Source organism: Erpetoichthys calabaricus, chromosome 1 (assembly GCF_900747795.2).
Source record: "Erpetoichthys calabaricus chromosome 1, fErpCal1.3, whole genome shotgun sequence".
Lineage (NCBI taxonomy): Eukaryota > Metazoa > Chordata > Cladistia > Polypteriformes > Polypteridae > Erpetoichthys > Erpetoichthys calabaricus.
The window spans coordinates 55187888-55201456 of record NC_041394.2 but is presented as its reverse complement, the minus strand read 5'-3'; the positions used below and the strand labels follow the sequence as shown (position 1 = coordinate 55201456).

At 35.5% G+C, this 13569-nt stretch overlaps 1 protein-coding gene across 3 annotated transcripts in view; it reads right to left on the bottom strand.

Moving 5' to 3' along the window:
- The window catches only part of grk5l (G protein-coupled receptor kinase 5 like), a 159060-nt gene that overhangs the window by 38923 nt on the left and 106568 nt on the right, over positions 1 to 13569 (bottom strand). Inside the window, exons 1-4 of one of the 3 annotated variants that reach the window (XM_028799792.2) lie at positions 13211 to 13291; positions 11444 to 11521; positions 11007 to 11107; positions 2410 to 2502 (exon numbers count right to left, since the gene is read on the bottom strand). In XM_028799792.2, the coding sequence (XP_028655625.2) occupies positions 2410 to 2450 (41 nt within the window). In that variant the 5' untranslated portion in view covers positions 2451 to 2502; positions 11007 to 11107; positions 11444 to 11521; positions 13211 to 13291. Of the gene's footprint in view, positions 1 to 2409; positions 2503 to 11006; positions 11108 to 11443; positions 11522 to 11640; positions 11906 to 13210; positions 13292 to 13569 lie in introns of those variants that run through there. The other 2 variants (XM_028799784.2, XM_028799776.2) reach the window with 2 other exon arrangements.

Below are 13569 nucleotides of genomic sequence, written 5' to 3'. Positions count from 1 at the left end.
CTGTCAGCTTTTTAGTGTCTAAAACATTGATAAAATGTGACAAACTAGACATCTAAATGAAGCCACAGAGCGAGAAATTGCCAGTGTAGCTGTAGCGTATGCATAGGTCATTAGAGCTGTGGACCAGACTGTTTTTTAATCATGTCTCCCACAGATTTTCTGACTGCTCCTGTCCACTGCACAATAATTTAAATTCTGTTAACTGAGGTTAACATTGAAAAAAAAAAAAAAGGTTTCCATTGGAAAACAAAAATTTTTCATTCAGTCATGCAATTTTGATATGAACATGATTTTCGTTTACTGAAGGTGCTCATTTGGCTTCAAATAATAAGTTTCACTTTTATTTACTTTTTGCTCGATATGGGAACTGCATCCCATGCTGTAAAACTATATTGATAAACATAGATACATCAAAAATGTATTTTGGTTCTGCTGGAAATTATCATTAATGAGAAAAAACAACATGATAACTGAATATGCCATGTTGTGTATTGCATTTAAAAGTATTATTCAAACACAGATAACAAATCAGCTGTATTCCAAAGCTGTACAACGCCTTTAGCAGCCACAAAATCACAAGGACAAGTATCTTAATGCACAAATTTAACACAATTCGCTACTTTAATACTAAGAGCGAATACATCTTGCTTCTCTATGAAGCACAATTTTGCCTGGCTGAGGAACATTAAACATAGCTCAAATCTAAAAGTAGTGAATGAAAGCCTAATCCAAATATCCAAGTTCCCTGTCCTTTCATTTTCTTCTTTTTTAAACTATGAGATACTGTACTTGTCATGACTGCCCTTTGCACATCTTGGAATAACTGGTGTTTGGAAATAACATAAAAATAACAGTTTTATGATCAGATTTTTAATATGTAAGCAAATTGTTTTCTAATGTAATGGATTTTGTTTATAGTCAAATCAATGCCATTTTTACTGAAGTTTTATGGCACATTGTATGCAATTTAACATCCTGCATTACTCAATGTTGACCGCCAATTTTTGCCTGCGTTAGTGCTGGAGTCTCAGCTGGAGTCATACTTTAAGTTTTCTGTAGTCAGGAATTTGTTTTTTTATGAAAATAATATAAATGAAATGTGACAAACATACTCAAATGAAGAGAAAGCACAAAACCATGTGAATAAAAGGGTAACTGTACTGTGCAATTTCTAGCTCCACATAATCCCTTGGAAAAAGGTCTAAAAGTGGCACCTGTCCATATGTTGTTATTACCTATGGCAGGCAGTGATTAAGATGGACAAATCCTAATTTTGATATCTATAATTGAGGAGCGAGAACATAGAGTCACATAATCTCCAAGCTTTTAAAAAGCAGTAGGTACATCATCTTAATTACATGGCATGCAAGTTAAAGGTAATAACATTTTACCATGAAGGAGAACCACTTCATCATTTTTTAAGCATCCATTAAATTAAATTCCACAATCTGTATTAATTTGTCACTATGCGTAATTCAGTCACACTTACCAGCACTCTTTTGTCTCATGTTTTTGTTGATGCACTAAACATTAAAGTTACTGATTCAGAATGACATTTATTTACTGAACCTCCTTTATCTATGATAGGGCCATGAGGAGTCACCTATCACCTCACCAGCAAAGGGTATAATGCAAGAATAAAAACAATTTGTTTTATATTTTACATGTTCTTCTTTGTAAACAGTTAATATATTTATATTTAATTTATATCCCTTCATCAATGTTTGAGACATTCTTGGGACACTGGGAGTAAGAAGACTAAATGCAAAGCACTTGATACCAGGTAGGTACAATGCATGCAGGGTATGACTGTGTCCACCAGAAAAAACACACACTGTATGTTGAGCACTCACAAGAAAAACAAAGTTCTGTAAATTCCATATAGACAGCACTAATTATTATTTCACTGAACATTCAAATATCAGTTTTCCTGATCAATAAAAGAATACTTTTTCTAATTGGATTAAAGTGGTCATTTTGCCTCAACATTATATAATTTTATTAGTTTGTTGTGCAAATACAACAGCATAACTTCCATTCAGTCAGACAAAAAAAAATATAAAATCATATTTAGAACAGTTTAACAAACATTCCTTCAATCAGAGACATAAAATCAAATGTAGACACAGATGTTCTTGGTTGAAATATATAGCAAATAAGTAACCATGCATAACTGCAGCAAGAAATAATATAAATAATGCGTCTTAAAGAGATCTATACTTCTGTTTATATTGAATCAAATTTTAAAGAGGCTATATACACTAAAGATGCACTGGCAAGTTACTAGAGAACAGTCTGTATAAGTGAAATATTAAAGACCATATTCCATTAAAACAAGCATTAAAATGAAAAATGAAATAAGAAAATAAGGCCATATGGTTTAACAGAACCATAAGGAGAAGCACTTACCGTTCTAAGACCTTCCATTGCAGAAAACGATCGTAGTACATGGAATCTTGGTAACTGGTGAAAGGTGACCCACTTAGAAAATCATGAAGAGCTCTACTCCCAGACATTCAAGGGAAAAAAGAGATAGTAATAAAAATTGTGCAAACAATAAAAACATGCAATTTTAATCAAAACAAATTAAGTTGGAAAATCTTAATAAATTAAATATTCAATAGTAATCCTGGCAGATGGAGTCTCTGTAGCTTTCAATTCTAGATAAGCTTACATGACCAACTTAATGGGGAACATCACTGCCCAACGAAGGCAGCAAACTAGTTAAACAAACCTCAGTGTACATTTGTTGGTTAGTTAGGTTATGTTAAATTGATATAAGAATTTTCTTAGTTATGTTAAAATGTTTATCTGTGTAATAGTACACAGTTAATGGAAGGTTATATTATAACCCATGCAAGCTAACTTGTAAATGGAATGTTCTAATTACTTCTTGTCGTTCTGACTAGACACTAGTTCTGTCTTGCAGTTGGTAAGGTGCAGAAGGCAAACAGTTTCAAACCAAATGTAACGTACTGAAGTGAAGCTTATGTAAGTTCACAACAGAAAAGTAACATAACTGAAGTACAGAATGTAACTGAAATTTAACATGAAATGTTAAAGATCCTACCTTGCCAACTCAATAGCTGCTCGATTTTTGGGAACCTGGAAAGAATGCAGCTACACTGGGTACATGAAAAATGACAACTTAGTACTTTTCTATTTATTGTACAAGAAGTTGTATTTTTTGATAATATTTTTTCTTGGAGAATACCTTTTTATCAATGGGATGAGTCATCCCTGTTAAAAGCAGGTAACAAAAAATGGTTGTGTCAGTAATGTTATTAAAGTAAAACACAAAAACGAAACAAGTGTTACTTCGTCCATTCAGGTATAGTATGCTTAGTCTCTGTTTTACAAAATTTAAGACACTTTTGGAAATTAAAGTTATAGTACTCTACTTGACATGTCAGTCAGTCATGAAGTAACTGTCGGTTTCCCATTAAATGTCAAGTTTATTGAAGAATAGAAGGAAAATGGGATTTTATGGTTTTCTTTTATGAGAAAAAAACAAAAATATCTTCTCAGAAAGTAAAATATGGCAAAAAAAGTCCTATAATGCAACTTGCAACAATATATTTCATATATATATAACACTTCTCTAGTTCTTTATAGTGTGAACAAGAGCAGGAGAAAAATGAAAGATTCAATACAATGAAGGGAATTGCAAAATATAAACACTTCCTGTAAGTAATATTTTTGTTAAAAAGGAAACAAATGTATAAAACAAGTGAGAAGCTTTATATTAGCTATAGGATCACCATTTTTTATGAACAATGAGCTAAACTCATTCGCATAATAATTTGAATCTTCGACAATAAGAACAATGGGTAAATGTCAACCTAGACTGCACTGGCTAAAAGGAAAAGGTTTAAAATTTGCCATTGGAATCAATTTTGGAATTTCTCTGCAAGTGCAAAGTATCATTAACTAAATAAGTTGAAGGCTCCTGTTAGTTGCGACCACAAGGGGGTGCCTTAGAATCCCAAACCCCAGATACAACTTCAGATTGGCTAATTCTCCAGGACAATCCACTCTACAATTCTTTTTCCTTTCTCTTTTCTTCCTTCTGCACACCTCTCCAGACAAGCTTCAACATTCTCCACTCCCGACCCTAACTCACCTGGGTGAGGTGGAGCAGCATCCTTTATGCTGGACTTGGGAGGACATCTGGTGCCACCATATAGCACCCATGAAGCACTTCTGGGTCAGGCAGGATTTCCACCTAACAGTGGAGTCTCCTTCCAACAGCATCCTCTAACAGCCCACAAGATCCCTACAAGGGCATTCCTCCAGAACTACAACTCCCATGCAATATTGCAAGTGTTCAAGTGAGAGCTAAGCCAGACAGATGTTGCAACCAAGTGGACTGGGGAAATGTGATACTTGAAGGTAATCATTTCCCATTCATTCATTATGTCAAGCCTCTGACTTTAAAAAGGAACAGAACCAATCCTAGCAAGGATGAACATCCACCCAATCTGTCCATCAGTAATGACCGGGTAAGCGAATTCCATCCATCCTGTTCGGGACGCCGTTCCATCCATGATGTCCATCATACAATGCAGTTTAAAACTTTCTAAATTACAACAGGGCCATGTTTACTCAAACATATATTATCTAGAATGCAAATAGTATTTGCTGCCACCTGTCAGGGAAATCATGCATATACAACTCTGTACACAATTAGTCTTCACTTTGTACTGTACTTGTACACATCTTTCAGAAGGACCAAGTCTGAACTGAAAGCAGGATCAAACACTGCAATTTAGGAGTTTAAAATTACTGTTCATCAGCCACTAAACCACACGACTTGCTGTAGATTTTGCTCACTAATTCTCTCCATTCAGTGCATTTCAGGAAGTAGTTGCGTCAAGGCATGTGATCATACTGCTTGTGATAACTATGAAATTTGCCAAAAAGAAAAGAATTTTTAAAAATGAATGGGAAAACAGGCAATAGTATTATAAAGCAAACTAAATTTTGTAAATCAAATCTGCGTCCTCTCTACACAGCTGCAAATGACCATTACTCTTTTGAACGTTTTCATATCCGAGTCCCAGTGTTGCTGTTGTTTGTTTGCTTTCCCTGGCTCCACCGATAACATAAAAGTGTCTCTTTAGTGGGCAGTAAATTCTCTTTATAGTGGATGAGTAGTGTGACTATAAAATTAGTGAAAACAGTATTAACATGGTTCCTGATTCAGAAAGGAATTTAATAATGCACCCTTCCAAAAGCAGATTTGTAGACAGCTGCACTCACTCAACAGTAAAGAGTATAAAAAGTGGAAAGCTAAGTTACTGAAAACACTAAAATAGTAATTTTAGCCATATGTTTGAGATGTCACTTCTTAAATGCTGTAAACAACCAGCTTTCTAAAAATATACTAATGAATGACAGCTAGGGTGTAAATACAAACATTTTTTATTACAAGATCATTCAAAACTGCTTTATCAGCAACAAAAAAACATCAGGACTCACACCTGGATGACATCCTCATCCAGAACACTACCACATACAGCCAAGCTTATTCGTCTTAGGTCAAATTAAAAAAATCACAAGAACCCAGAAAATAATCCATCCAGCCAATGGGAACACCTTTAAAATTGACAGAAACATTGACAGGCCTGGGAGTAAAACTGAAGTGCTAGGAAATATGAGGTATGGTGTATTCAAAAGGCAAAGTGCAAACAAGAAAATGAAAACACAAACAATTGAAAAACACAAAAAAAAGATCAATATGCAAAGAAAGGATGACTGTGCAAACAATAAATAAAAAGTAAAAGGCAAAAAAATCAAGCTGGAAATAACATAACTTAGAGAAAGGTGAAGTGGGTGGCTCAGTAACAAGAAACCAGATAATCACAAAAGGCATTTCATTGAACTTGACAAGTCATCTCAAAACAATTTTCTGCACTTCTCAAAAGTCAATCTTGAGATTTAAGGAGTAGCACTCTTTATTTAGAGGGAGACATTTGGGTAAGTCTCGATGCACTGCAGTCTCACATATTCCACAGACTAAGGAAAACCTCTGCCTGTCTCAATTACACCTCAAATCACACATGCTGTTTTGCTCCTCCCTGACTTGTAAGAATCTCTGACTGGGAAATGGGCATAGTGCAAGTGTGAAAAATTCACACTGCTATTGCAATCTGTAAGTGCCCTTTTTATAACAATAACTCAAAGTTCATTCAGTTCCTAAAAAAGTATCATAATAGTAAGTCAGTTAGGGTATAAACAGGTGAATGCCCATAACTGACACTGCAATTTCCATGACAATATTAGACAGTCAACTTTATATCTCTGATGTATGAGTGGGTATGTATAGACTGGTATGTAAACTGTGTGCAGTTAGAGAACCCAGTCCTTTAATAAGGTTACCCAGAGTGCTGTGCAGTTCATCCTGATTTGTTAGTTGATGCAAACAGGATGTCCTATCAATGTTTGCTTGTCATTGGGAGTGGTGGTGTGAATGAGGGAGTGAGTGCAAGAGAAGGAAAACACCTACTACTGAAATAATGAGTACTGCTTTCATTCGCAGGCATTTCAATGGATAAGAGGCTCAACTGTGTGCACAATTAAGTGCATTTGTTTAAAAAAACATTTTACAAGCACATTTGAAAAGCATATACAAATACATTATACTGGTACCTACCAACACCATCAAACTTTTTAATTATATCATGAAATTCATTTGTCACTATACTGCCCATTCCTACTGTAGACAACGTAGTATTCTCAAAACTACTTAATTATCCAAATTAGTGTCTTCTAGGATGCATTTCTTTGATTATGAATATACAGTATTTGCTTTACTTAGGCGATGTAGTGTAGTACATCTGACTAATTATTCCTAGCTTCATGAACACAGGAAATATGTTGGTAGTCATTTGTATGTTCTTGTTTAACTGGGCATCCTTGGTTAATATGAGAGATATCTTAGTTTTCCAGATTTTTCAGTTCTGGGGACATAGATGGTAGTTTCCACCCTTCCTTGACAAATCGCTTCTGGGTGCCAAGTGTAGTGCGGCTCTATTCCCTCTTCTGTGATGGATTTATTTCTGGATGGTCTTTACTGTTTCTAATTACTTCAGCAGCTGTTGCTTAAACTTTTTTATTGAACATTTCTCTGTAGGTTGTCTTCTTGTGGCTCTCATGTAGTGCAGTGGGGCAGCAGGGCAGTGTGGGTAGAGGTGGGAGGTGTGCCAAATCTGAATATGTTTTCTCTGTATACTCCCAGACAGTTTTTTAGTATTTTTTTATATGCAGACTGAGCAGCTTAGAGTTAATGGGTGGCATGTCAGCTTTGGGGTTGGGATCCTTTAGGAATTAGCTGCCGTTGGTGGAGATGTGTAGATTACGTCCAGCTATTTCTCTCATGTTTAATCCCTGGGTTATTTCCATAAAAAACAATTTTAAGATTACACTGGGGGTGGCACGGTGGTGCAGTGGTAGCGCTGCTGCCTCGCAGTTAGGAGACCTGGGTTCACTTCCCGGGTCCTCCCTACGTGGAGTTTGCATGTTCTCCCAGTGTCTGCATGGGTTTCCTCCGGGTGCTCGGGTTTCCTCCCACAGTCCAAAGACATGCAGGTTAGGTGCATTGGCGATTCTAAATTGTCCCTAGTGTGTGTGTTCCCTGCGGTGAGCTGGTGCCCTGCCCTGGGTTTGTTTCCTGCCTTGTGCCCTGTGTTGGCTGGGATTGGCTCCAGCAGACCCCCGTGACCCTGTAGTTAGGATATAGCGGGTTGGATAATGGATGGATGGAAGATTACACTGGGAATAGACTCTAACATGTACTTAAACCCTTACTTGACAGTCGAATTTCACCAATGTGTGCCCAACTTAAGTTGATATCTACAGAATGTAAATCTACTTCAAACCTGAATCTGATTGGCTAATTTCTTTTACTTAATCCACTGGCTAAGACTTTCTCTTATTTCCCTATTCATTAATCACTCTAAGTCTAACCTGGATTTCATATATGTTTCTCAATTAGAGGTGTAATCTCTCCCCTATTTCTGCTTTGCTGCGGCTCTGCTATTTGACCACTGCTGTGCACTCTCTTTGCTTGCAGCTGTCTTCACCCACCAAGTGCGCTTTAATTTTTTTTTTTTTTTTTTTTTTTTTTTTTTTAAAAGACTAGTCATGTAACCTTGCCTGCATCTGCTCATATGAGACACAGGCTTAAAGCGCTGTTTTAATTCTTTGAAAATAGCTCCCCCTTATGGAATGATTCTTAGATAATTTTTGAAATTCCCCAAAATATTAAAAGTTTACAGAACCTAACTGAACTTAAGCTTATTTCAATGTAAAGACTGAAATCAAGAGGAATAATATTAAATGTTATAATATCTGAAAAGATCATGTAACCAACAATAAGTGAAAAACAAATTCATCTTTTAGAAAAAATAATAAAAATCATCTTGGTTTCAAACGTGTCCACAACCTTTCAACTAATACTCTGTGGAAGTATTTTCTACTTCAACATATATTTTACTGTTCTTTGTAATAATAAAAGTTCACTCTTAGCCAAACTGAACAGCGATACTTCATTTTAAAGACTGTGCATACATATGCAACTAAGGTAGTGATTTATTTTAAAATTTTCTTAAAATAATCATTTTCACTTAAAATATTGTTGAGGATGACCTCCCCAAAGTAAATGCGCAGAATCTGGCAAATTACCTTCAAGGCTTAAGGGGCCTCGTGTATAAATCTTTGCTTAGATTCCATATTAAATTTTGCTTACGCTCAAATGGTACACATGCACCAACACATACACACACAAAATAAAAGAAATAGACTTATAAAACCAAACATACACCATGCAAAAATCCATGGCAACAAAGTAATCAGGGGTAAGTAAGACAGAGTGTTAATAACAGAATTATCTTATTCACAATCAAAAACCTATTTCAAGTTTTAATCATCACAATTAATAAGTAAACAAGTCACTTTTGTTTTTCTTAATGCCATTGTGCAAAAAGCACATACTGTATAACTGATTTGTTGTGTTGTTCAATGGTTTTCAAAGTTTTTGGCTTGTGGATGAGCACAAGACAGAAAATCTCTGCTGATCATGTAGGTGGATAATATAATAATCTTATTTATTCTGTATCATAATCTGTCAAACTAGTACCTGAAGTGGAAATACACAAGTGCTGTTACTTTTTAATAAAGTGGAGACTCTGCTGGCCAGATTAACTAACATTAGCTCAGAGAGCAAGTTCCCCATGGAGTTTCAAGCATCAAGATTTACTAACATTAAATCAGAGAGCATGGACCCCCTCAGTGTTTTGTGCATCCACATTTACTAATATTAAACCTATGCAGTGGGTGGGGTTTGGGGGATATGCATTAGTATTCCTGGAGTTTTGAGAGTCCATATTACATGTATACTTGATACACAGGACAGAACATGATGTCATTTTCTGATTAAAATGTTATCTGAAAAGTGTTCACATTGGCTAGAAAACATGACCTCATGGATTTTTGAGGACCTGCAAAAAATATTTTATCAAATATTGATGTGTTGCAGCTATAAGTAAACTTTTCATGTACTATGACTGTGATAAAAATCTAATGTTAAATTGTCAATAACTGGAATTCTTAAGTTTTAGCCAAGGTTTGATCCCTGGCTTAAGTATGTATTCCTTTTTTTGTAATTTTGTTGTTTTTGAACTATATTTCATGTGTCTTTTGTCATTTTGCAAATTCTGTTACTATTTTGCTTAAATATTATTTAGTATTTATATATTGTATAGAGCATATATTATTTATAGAACCTGGCATATGCACATTTCTACATAATTTACTGATTATATATCACAATAACCCTGTAAATATGCACACATGAATGTGCCGTGAATGTCACCCTGATACATCCATATACAGAACATGTTAATCAGTTTCATACATTTGCAGTCATGATGCTGCAGAACTTCACTGGATACAGAGCTCCCCCTTAACGTGTCAAGACCCCGCCACCTTCATTCAAGAGTATCTGGTTTTGCTCCACAATTGACAGTGCAAAATCATGCGTGGAATCATAGTGCCTCTCCTTTGTCCTCTAGTGCACCAGGAAGGGTGAAAGGCACCATTGTCAGAGCATGTAGACACTATCACCTGACTCATGTAATGATGGGATTGCTGTTACAGTGAATAGTACAGGCCAAAGAAAACACAGACGTTTCGGACAGTTACCTTTTCAATAAGCAACCCTCTACATACTGTATGTCAAAGCTACTTTGCCTCAAAATAAAAAAATCACAAGTTGACCCAGGGCAAAGAGAAATGTTTGCCAGTCACATCTTGAATGACTTATGCGTTAATGGAATGTAACTGCTTACGCTTAACAAAAAGCAGCCTCCTTCTCGCTAGGTGCCCTTATTGTAACATTTGTGCAGTAAAGTGCTCCAATTATGTTAAGAGAACTGGACACTGCTGCAAAATGTTGGCAAAAACATGCTTTTTCTGTATGTACACCCACACCAGCAATAATGGAATGATACTTGGTTGAGATATTGTTGACTTGATGGCCAGTCCTCTGAGAAGTGACAACAGGAAGCCAATATATACTGACTCAAAAGCAAAAAAGTCCTCCAGGATAAATACACAGCATTGCCCCTTTAACCATGGAACTAAACTAAAGTCTGTTCATCATATTCACCATTTTTGAGGGCCCTCAGTGGAATCACAGGGCTTCTGCAAATATATACATTTTCCCCCCATCAAGTTTTCTTTTATAAAACCCTAATATTTGCATGGGAAGTAGCGAATGTACATTTTGAGCCCTTTCTACGTGTACTCATGCTTTATAATTGAGATCTCAGTCTGTTTTTTTTGTCATTTTGAGGCCTGCCCTGCATCCCTTTCTGTCAATTTAGTTTTATGCAATCACAACAGGTTATGATATCAAAAGTAGCCAAAACATTGTCCTAGCCCTTGTCAAATTATGCACAACCATCAACCACAGTGGTGTGGACATAAGTTATGACTGTACCTACCGGACACTTTCACTGAAGAGTTCTTTGCTAGGACTGCTCTCCAGACTATCTTGACATTGTTTAACTAATTCTTCCTGCACTTCTGGAACAAAATCTGCAGACTGTTGGGAATCAAAGAAGAAAAAGAGAGTTATGTCAAGATATGAAAAGACATACTGTAAGTCCTTCTGTAGGAAAGGAAGTCAAATGAAGGCATCAGACAGGGCAACAGGTTTAACTAAGGATTGGAGAAGGAGAGTCAGACCTTTCAGGAAAAAATTAATACAAGGAAGAGGTTTTGTATGGACTTCATAAGGTGGCACTCAAGACACTGGCATGTTATTCTTCTTTACGACCCCTCTATACTGGTATATTTCAATGCAGACTATCAGCTCTATAATGATGAAGCAGTGATATTTTAACACTACAGATCCACTTTCATTATGATTACATTTTACCTCATTTGTAAAAAACTTCAGAACAATTTCCTCTCCTTTTGCCTTCAGTTGTTCATCTGGAGTTACTTCATAATCTGCCTGAAAATAAATAGGCACAAAATACTAATGACTTTTCAGATATGTGGAATTTCAATCTTTTGCCACAATAATTTCTCCTTTAATGTTGGACACATACAATGCCTTTCCACATTTTCCACCTTGTGAATGTCAAAAGTAATTTTCAACCTTTTCATACTGAAGGACTCTTGTTCAGGTCATTCCATTCCCATTACACACAAAACTGGCACAAATAAATAGTAATCAGAATGAATATTTTTAAATTATTGAATACATTGAGCTTTGTGATGTTTAAGATAATCAATTAGGCCCAAAAAGCCCCTACTGTTTTTTGTTGCTGTTTTACGACATTCTAGAGATATTTCAGGGAAAATTCCTGGGTTATTCGAATAATACAGTTTCCGTTGTGTTCCGTTTCTAATGCCCTTTAGAGAAATGAGCCAAGAATTAAACAGAAAATTAATGCGCAAAGCCAGTTGTCACAGATTTTTAACTAGCACTAAGAGTTGCTGCATTTTTTTTTAATATCAAGCAAGAATATGGTATTACAGAGGAGTTTATTTTTATTGGATCTTTCTATTGTGAAATCTAAAAAGTGCTTTACAAAAATAGAACTTTATAAGAATTGTTTATAAGTAAATTTTAAAACTGGAACACAAAGAGTCAGAGACTAAACTGGCAGCCCTAAGGTTAACAGGATACACTACCTGCCAAGTAGGGCGGTACAATATTCGGAAAAACACTGACATTGCAATATTTTTTTTACTGCAAGATATATTGCGATATTAAAAAAAAATCCATGATTTTTCACCAGATAACCCGAATAACTCCATTTTCAAAGAATAAATCATTTTAGAATATTTGGGGTGATCTTGGAAGGTGAGTGCATCTGCTGTACAGAAAATAAAAAGAATTTAAAAAATGCAAAAATGACTCTTAAAACTTTGAATTTTATCTCTATATTTAGTGGAATCTTAATGAAACTTCTTTTGCCCATCACTACACATCTCTCAGTGAAGTAGGATGTTGTTTAGAAGGGATAAAGAAGATTACAGGAGACTACATATCTGTACTCCTGGTTAAAAGAGAACAGTAAAAGTAGGAGTAAGGAGGCACTATTTTCACATAGCGAATTAACATGAGTTATAAAATATACCATTTAACATTTTACTTCAAAATTAAACCTCTTTTCTGGCAAACAGCAAAACAGTAAACATATTTTAAACAAAATTATAAAAATATAATAGCAGCTATACACCAGTCCCCTGAGTGTTTTTCAAAAATACAACTTAATATAAGTATTATTTATAAAACAAATAACTTTCAAAATGTTAAACTGGATAAATAAATAATAATCATCATTTTGCACTAAATAACAAACAGCAACACATAACCATTTTGTCATACAAACTGTTTTTAAACTTCTCTTAGGAACATTGCCAAAATAAACCAAAGTGTTGGTCAACATGGCTAAGCAAGATAAAATGAAACTTCTCAATTGTATAACATCTGGTTTCTTTCTTAACAGATTACTTAGTTTAAAAGGTTTCTAGCCAAGAATACCAGTCTATATACTATTGCTGGCTTAAGGAAAGAACGTTGACAAGTGATAATGTTGCCAATTGCACTGAAAATCCCATCTGATGGGGAGCTTGTAGTTGGAAAACACAGATACTTGAAGACAAGCTTGGCAAGTAGTGGAAAGTTCACCTTGTGTGATTTCCACCATGAAAGTGGATCTTCTTTGTCTGTGGATGGTGTTAGCAAGTACTTGTTTAATTCAACTTCCACAGCTTCCCTAAGGGTCAGATAGGAATCACACTTTTTTTAAGAAACCTCCCAAGGACGTTTTGGCTTTCTTTGCCTGGGACATGTCAGCAACTGTGGGCTTAACTTCAGCGCTGCAGCTTTAGGTCTCTTGGAATTCAGTCATCTATGATGTCACTCTGTCCTTGACTTTGATCTTGCTGTCTGCACTGATGAAGTCCATTTTGAACCGGGTGTCCATACAAGATGTCATATCTAGCAGCTCCTGAATAGCTTCATCGTTATATTTCTCATTAAGGTAG